We start from the raw sequence: 8,399 nt of genomic DNA on the forward strand, positions 1-8,399 counted from the left end.
TTGTAACTAGAGAACAAAGCTTATTATTACTATAATTATGATCTACTGTTAAAATAAATAAAATGTTTAGATAATCGACACATAGAATGTATAATAATACTTAGTTACCTTCATGTGCAATATATACATAAATAAGTTAATGATAAATGTAGTATATAATCCTGGCTACTTGGTTCGTTCTATTGCTGGGCAATTAACTATTAGGTACAAAACGAAATAGAAATGGCTCAGCAGAACTAGACTCTCGCGTAGACAAAACAAGCAAAGGATTTGTACCTGAGATGTACATAGGTGAGGAATGTGTTTTCGCTCTCCCACCAATGAAACATCAAAAAATAGCAATGCTCCTTTGACACAGGGGACAGGGAAATGGTAAAAAAATGGGTGTTGCTAGGTTTGCGACGTAGTCTACCAGCCAGTCCAGAGTTTTCGCAATACATGCTCGAATCGCACATTATTGCGCGATTGCCCACTACGAATATACATACATCTATGTTCAACATATTTTCCATGCGCACACATCTTCACAGTTACACATATCCGTCGTGTTCGGTGGACACACAGCCATATCAGTAGTGTAGTACATTAGAAAGTACATAAATAACACAAAGCCATTCTTATTCTTTAAGTGATTAAATGATTAAATCTCAAAACTGCTTTTTATTTTCATTCTGTGTATAAAAAAACTAGATATGCCTATATAGTAAAAAGAACAGTCCCAAAAACACTGATATAAATAAAAATCTATGAATAAAAATGCAACATGTTAATTTAAAACACTTTATTGGATCTTAAACTACACTATATTATCTACAAAATAAATAACAACAAATAACTCAGTCTGGTGAGGGACCAGTCTTTGTCTTCCTGTTGAGCTTCCTGTACAGGAAAGACAAGCGTTTCTCCATATCCTTCCATTTCGTTGGTCTTGTCTGACGGCTACCTGTATTCGCCCACATCTTCCTTTTCCTTAGCAAAATCTAGAAAGAGTGAGAGAAAATTAAATTAATAAGAACTTAATTAACTTGGTTAACATATTATTATTGTTTTAGTTTTTGTCTATACTACACTATTGCTTTGCAAACCAAAGACGGTTGTAAATGTTTATTGTTTAAATAAATTAATTAAATCATTTGTTTTCTACAATGAAGCTCTTATAAACATAATTAATTATAAATTTCAACAATGTAGAAAAGTAGACAACATAACTATCTAAAAATATACTTTAGTATGTAGTAGAGTTACCTATTTTTCATTTTATCGCACATACTGAATCCACAAAACTAACTGCTAACAACAAAAAGAACTGCTGTTATGGTCAAATTTTTATACTGATATAGTGATGGCTCAGCTTCTATAACCAAGCAATCAAAGCTAATGCTGAGTCTTGGCCTATAATTTCATACAGAATGTTTGTTAACCTACTAAATATACTCAGTATATATAGTACATATTACTTACTTGATATTCATTTCCACTGACTCCTCTAATCCATGAGGGTACTGTGTAGAGTGTCTTCACTGGGTGTAAATCTCCAGATCCCATGATATCTATGTAATCATTTTGGCCAAAGAGAGCCTTACGCTCAGTCCAAGCAAATGACGGTCTGAAATAATTATAAAATTTTAGAGTAATAGGACTAGAGAGTAAAACAAAGATAAAAGATTATGAGGCCTTACAAAGATAGGACCATAAAATGCATGTTTCAGATAGGAAAGCAAAATACAAAGCTGATATAGGCAGCCTATTGCTATTATTAAATGGTAAGTACTAAATTACTTCATCGCTTTAATTTATTTCTTCTCTTTCAGAGGAGTTTAATATTATTTAACATATTATCTTATACCTGTATTCGGGAATAGGTAAACGTCTTGCACCAGTTCGAGGCAATAGACCACCACTCCATAGCTTCTCTTCGTATCCGTATCTTCTTATAAGACGCGTCTTTTCAGCATGATATCTTGTTCTATAATTTTAAAAAGTCATGTAAATCCAGAAGAGCAACGATAAAAAATTTATTTAAAGAAGTGATTCTAACCTCACAATGTTTACAGTAGGTTTGAAAAAGAAATTCAAGACTGTCGATCCCAGCCACGTCATTATTAATTAGTTCATTCGTGCAGGTCTCTGAGATCAAATATAGGTTAACGAATTTTTAATTTAATGCGATAAATCGAATTCGAAAAGACTAAGAGTTCTCTAAACTCTACAGGGCCTTTTAGTAAAACAAAGTGACATGACATCAAATTGACAGATATTTTATAGATATATAAAAAACCAGTTTAGAAATATAGATATAATTATTTTAAGATCTTGTCTTTGTTACTAAAAATGTTAGTTCTTAATGGCCATTATCGGTATTTAAACATATCAAAGAATAGTGATTTAATTGAGGGTTCAGATATTAATCTGTCATATTTTAGTGCAGCTCACCATTTTAACAGGCACAAAATGCTCTACTTATTTGATTTGTTTAATATTCTAATATACATAACTGTGTACATGTGTACTCAAAATAATTATTTGATTCAACCAAGAAATGAACTTAAATGATTTCGTAAAAAAAACATGGCATCAATAAACAAAGATAAAAAAACGTTTCAAGTTAGGTTAAAAGGCATCGTTTCGAAGTTCATAATAAATACTTAATAAAAAAAAAGAAACTAATCAAACAAAATGGCCGATGTTCTTTAAAATAGTTTTATGAGTATATTGAGAATTTTATGGAAAGTTTTGCTATAGTATGTATTAGAATTGATTGATTATACCATAATACTTTATTTTTTATTTCTACGCATGAAATGTTTTTTTCCTATTTGAAAGTATTCGTCTCTTCCTAAATATATAGTAAATAACAAGACAAACGAACTCCCTTGTTTGTTTATTATTTGAGATAATGCAATATTATTGTTATATTTTAAAGAATTTTGTGCAAAAAGTATGTAAATCCGTCTTAATTTACGGGAAATTCTTAGTTCGCATTTATTTTGTGCCAATAAGATTCTAGTTGTGCTTGTGTTTACTTGGGCGCGTAATTGCGTTGTTTGTTTACGTTTCATGATGTTGCAGTTATAACATTGTTTTGTTATTATGAATTAATATTAATTTGGAAATGTTGTTTTCAGAAATTGTTTCAAAATAATGTCTAAAAGAGATCAAGGCGACCGAAATGATAGAAAGCTGGATTCTAGTGACTATGAAAACTTGATATCCCAACACAGTGTATTTGAATCGTCACGATCGAAAAACCAAGAGTTACCCAGTTTTCCCGGATTTTCAAATGCCGAAACACAAACAAAAACTAGTGACATCAAAGAACAAGCAGTACACTCTGGTTTGGGGGCATGGCATTACAACCCATGGTGGATGCTGGCTAGCACATCGCGGAACCTACCCTCTCAGGACGACTATTCAGAGCACAGTGATCAAACTAAAGTGAAACAAGAGCCTGTCGGGGCTGGCACTCCAGACAGGGACCCTCTACAGACAGAACTAGAGCAGTTCCAAGCAGATACTGTAACACCTCCAGTTGGACTAGATTCGTTTTGCGACGATTGCTCTGATCCTTTTTGTGACTCAAGTGTAGCAATATGTCGCAAACTTTTCCCACTGCCCCCACTGCCGAAAAAGCTACCCAACAATTTTAGAATTCAACACACATTTAACAGGAGTACATCCAGCACAGAAGCCTTTCAGATGTCAGATATGTTTGGAACCATTTCATAAGAAATCTCATTTACGAAGACACTTGGATGCTAACCATACTCGAAAAGATGTAAACAAGTGTACAGTATGCTCTAAATATATTAAAGATAAGAGCAATCTACGTAAACACATGCAAGTTCACACAGGCCGTGTACCTCAGAAACAATTCAAGTGTGACTTATGTAATAACAAACGCTACATGTCTTTAGACAGACTTAACAACCATAAGGTGGTGTGTACTGGGGAAAAAGTACTGAAGTACTGCGACATGTGCACCAAGGTCTTTGATAATTCAAGATCATTGAACAGCCACAAAAAAGTACACGCCCGGGAATTGAAGTGTGATAACTGTGGGGAACAGTTAAGATCATTGGAACAGTTTACAAATCATAAAATGATTGTCAAGGTACTACATCAGAAGCAGGAGGCAGCCACGGAGGCTCCAGTAACACAGGGGTTCAAGCTGTAGGCCGTTGCTGCACTCAGCCAGGACTATGTGAACATGACAAACCGGCTTACCTGAACATACCTGGATATGCCACTGGTAGAGTGCTTGATGCCACTCTGTCCTCTTTAAAGTCAGAGCTCAACTGATGACACATGCCACAATGGCTTACAAAGTAACTAATTATTACATATTATAAATTAAACAGTTTCTTTTTTACAAGATTACCAAATAGATAAATAAATGACAGTAATAATTTTCACAATTGAGAATTTCACAAGACTGATGCAAATATCCCGCCTCACGACTTGCTTTATTATTACCATTTAAATTTAGGCTTTAGTTGTAGGTTAATACAGTTAGAGTAAGAAACATAGCCATTTGAACATGTTCTCATATATTTGCAGGAAGAGTGAGTAAAATATATAAGAATGTGGTTAAGTTGTTATATCCACCTTTATTTTTTAATTATAATTAAATGATTGTTCAATGAGAACAGAGTTATAGAACCAGATCATACATGCAACAATTATTATAAGTTTATCAGATATTTTTTTTTTATTATTTGATATCTTTTCTATAACAATGCTTTGACTGATTTAGAGTAAATGTGAATGTGCAGTATTACATACATTAAATCAATTTTTATTTTTCTATTTTGGAGATGTTATAAGAGTATGTTATTTTTATAATTTTAGAACATAATATTTTAGTTTTAGCTTATGTACCTAAGTTGTATGTTGTAAACAGTCAGAGGAGACGTATGAGGAGCATTTTATGTTTTCCAGTGCTCTGATGTACTTTATTCTCCAAAGACATAAATATATAAAATTATGTAGTTTCGTATACATATATAAACATGTATTTCGAATATTTTCTAAAGACAACTTTTATACAAATAGCCATGGGACAATTGTTTCATGAGACACCTGTAGGCTAAGTAAAGTAATGCTTGGTAAAGTGCAATGTACCATTGGCGAAGCCTTGTTCATGTTATGGTTATTGGTAGATTTGTTGTGTTCTCCTTACCCATTATATTTATTCTTGAAGTGTAATACACTGAAAAATTATTGCTGCAATTTATAAAATTATAAGTGTAAGTAATGTTTTATGATATATTATTATGTTAATACAACATGTGTACACACACCCTAATTGTAAGATTCGAGGCTATAATATCTAAAGCTATCAAGCCTTTATTTTGCTAAAATATCATAGGAGTTATTTCTATACTCTCAAATTTTTTCTTATACTTATATTTTTTTAAATCTTATTATTTCTAATTTTATTTATTTTGTTCATGTTATGTGGAAAGAAGAGTACTTCTGTTTGGAGGCTTTTTATTCATAATCAGTTGTTGCTATTTACAATTGTTTTTAATACTAATAGCTTAGTTTATTTTTAATATCTTTATGACTTAGTTACGTAGTTTATATTTTGATAAATTTTAATATGTAAGTTCCACACAGGAATCTTGCTTTTACAAGCCACCGAAAATATTATTGGGTTTATAATACCAAATTCGTTTTATAAAGTTAATACATAATATTATATTGTAGTTACTTAATTGGTGACTTTATTAAGGCGTTTCGGTTGAGTTTATACACTTTACAATTTTGTATTATTGTTAATATTTTAAGTAATTGTATCACTACTGGAGAAGGGGGCTTTGCTTTGTGGTAACGGACTAAGAGCTGACTGCAACTTTGCATGGACTACAAAAAAAGGACTTATGGCCAGTTAAATGATGAAACCGTCACGAAGATAAGCCTGCTTGTCGAGTAGTGTTAATTTAATAAATCGTAATAGAAATAGTTGTCTGTTCTATTGTTGAGAAGTTGGTGTATATTACCAATAATACCGTTTTTATGTTTGCAAAATGATTGATACTATTTAACCCTAGAAAGATAGTCTGCGTAAAATTGACGCATGCATTCTTGAAATATTGCTCTCTCTTTCTAAATAGCGCGAATCCGTCGCTGTGCGTTTAGGACATCTCAGTCGCCGCTTGGAGCTCCCGTGAGGCGTGCTTGTCAATGCGGTAAGTGTCACTGATTTTGAACTATAACGACCGCGTGAGTCAAAATGACGCATGATTATCTTTTACGTGACTTTTAAGATTTAACTCATACGATAATTATATTGTTATTTCATGTTCTACTTACGTGATAACTTATTATATATATATTTTCTTGTTATAGATATCGTGACTAATATATAATAAATGGGTAGTTCTTTAGACGATGAGCATATCCTCTCTGCTCTTCTGCAAAGCGATGACGAGCTTGTTGGTGAGGATTCTGACAGTGAAATATCAGATCACGTAAGTGAAGATGACGTCCAGAGCGATACAGAAGAAGCGTTTATAGATGAGGTACATGAAGTGCAGCCAACGTCAAGCGGTAGTGAAATATTAGACGAACAAAATGTTATTGAACAACCAGGTTCTTCATTGGCTTCTAACAAAATCTTGACCTTGCACAGAGGACTATTAGAGGTAAGAATAAACATTGTTGGTCAACTTCAAAGTCACGAGGCGTAGCCGAGTCTCTGCACTGAACATTGTCAGATCTCAAAGAGGTCCGACGCGTATGTGCCGCAATATATATGACCCACTTTTATGCTTCAAACTATTTTTTACTGATGAGATAATTTCGGAAATTGTAAATGGACAAATGCTGAGATATCATTGAAACGTCGGGAATCTATGACAGGTGCTACATTTCGTGACACGAATGAAGATGAAATCTATGCTTTCTTTGGTATTCTGGTAATGACAGCAGTGAGAAAAGATAACCACATGTCCACAGATGACCTCTTTGATCGATCTTTGTCAATGGTGTACGTCTCTGTAATGAGTCGTGATCGTTTTGATTTTTTGATACGATGTCTTAGAATGGATGACAAAAGTATACGGCCACACTTCGAGAAACGATGTATTTACTCCTGTTAGAAAAATATGGGATCTCTTTATCCATCAGTGCATACAAATTACACTCCAGGGGCTCATTTGACCATAGATGAACAGTTACTTGGTTTTAGAGGACGGTGTCCGTTTAGGATGTATATCCAAACAAGCCAAGTAGTATGGAATAAAAATCTCATGATGTGTGACAGTGGTACAAAGTATATGATAAATGGAATGCCTTATTTGGGAAGAGGAACACAGACCAACGGAGTACCACTCGGTGAATACTACGTGAAGGAGTTATCAAAGCCTGTGCACGGTAGTTGTCGTAATATTACGTGTGACAATTGGTTCACCTCAATCCCTTTGGCAAAAAACTTACTACAAAACCGTATAAGTTAACCATTGTGGGAACCGTGCGATCAAACAACGCGAGATACCGGAAGTACTGAAAACAGTCGCTCAGGCCAGTGGAAATCGATGTTTTGTTTTGACGGACCCCTTACTCTCGTCTCATATAAACCGAAGCAGCTAAGATGGTATACTTATTATCATCTTGTGATGAGGATGCTTCTATCAACGAAAGTACCGGTAAACCGCAAATGGTTATGTATTATAATCAAACTAAAGGCGGAGTGGACACGCTAGACCAAATGTGTTCTGTGATGACCTGCAGTAGGAAGACGAATAGGTGGCCTATGGCATTATTGTACGGAATGATAAACATTGCCTGCATAAATTCTTTTATTATATACAGCCATAATGTAGTAGCAAGGGAGAAAAGGTTCAAAGTCGCAAAAAATTTATGAGAACTTTACATGAGCCTGACGTCATCGTTTATGCGTAAGCGTTTAGAAGCTCCTACTTTGAAGAGATATTTGCGCGATAATATCTCTAATATTTTGCCAAATGAAGTGCTGGTACATCAGATGACAGTACTGAAGAGCCAGTAACGAAAAAACGTATTACTGTACTTACTGCCCCTCTAAAATAAGGCGAAAGGCAAATGCATCGTGCAAAAAATGCAAAAAGTTATTTGTCGAGAGCATAATATTGATATGTGCCAAAGTTGTTTCTGACTGACTATAAGTATAATTTGTTTCTATTATGTATAAGTTAAGCTAATTACTTATTTTATAATACAACATGACTGTTTTTAAAGTACAAAATAAGTTTATTTTTGTAAAAGAGAGAATGTTTAAAAGTTTTGTTACTTTATAGAAGAAATTTTGAGTTTTTGTTTTTTTTTAATAAATAAAATAAACATAAATAAATATTTGTTGAATTTATTATTAGTAGTGTGTAAATATAATAAAACTTAATATCTATTCAAATTAATAA

The 8,399-nt window shown here is 33.4% G+C and overlaps 1 protein-coding gene and 1 pseudogene across 1 annotated transcript; one reads left to right on the plus strand and one right to left on the minus strand.

The window, feature by feature from the left end:
• Positions 1-766: 766 nt before the first annotated feature.
• LOC113492570 (39S ribosomal protein L51, mitochondrial-like) lies at positions 767-2,126 on the minus strand. Its single transcript, XM_026870073.1, has 4 exons — positions 2,039-2,126; positions 1,847-1,966; positions 1,462-1,606; positions 767-980 (listed from the first exon to the last, which is right to left on the minus strand). Exons 1-4 carry the CDS (start codon positions 2,098-2,100, stop codon positions 837-839), a joined length of 471 nt encoding a protein of 156 aa, XP_026725874.1. The 5' UTR covers positions 2,101-2,126; the 3' UTR covers positions 767-836.
• A 530-nt stretch (positions 2,127-2,656) lies between these two features.
• On the plus strand, positions 2,657-5,032 carry LOC113492576 (annotated as a pseudogene).
• The last annotated feature ends 3,367 nt before the right edge of the window (positions 5,033-8,399 follow it).

Source organism: Trichoplusia ni, chromosome 4, assembly GCF_003590095.1.
Source record: "Trichoplusia ni isolate ovarian cell line Hi5 chromosome 4, tn1, whole genome shotgun sequence".
NCBI lineage: Eukaryota > Metazoa > Arthropoda > Insecta > Lepidoptera > Noctuidae > Trichoplusia > Trichoplusia ni.

Bases quoted from the DNA above. Each gene is read 5' to 3' on its own strand.
- LOC113492570 (XM_026870073.1), bottom strand. From the start codon at position 2,100: ATGACGTGGCTGGGATCGACAGTCTTGAATTTCTTTTTCAAACCTACT. The intron at 1,967-2,038 runs GTTAGAATCACT...TTAAAATTATAG, and splicing joins CCTACTGTAAACATTGTGAG to AACAAGATATCATGCTGAAA. The intron at 1,607-1,846 runs GTATAAGATAAT...TAATTATTTCAG, and splicing joins TTACCTATTCCCGAATACAG to ACCGTCATTTGCTTGGACTG.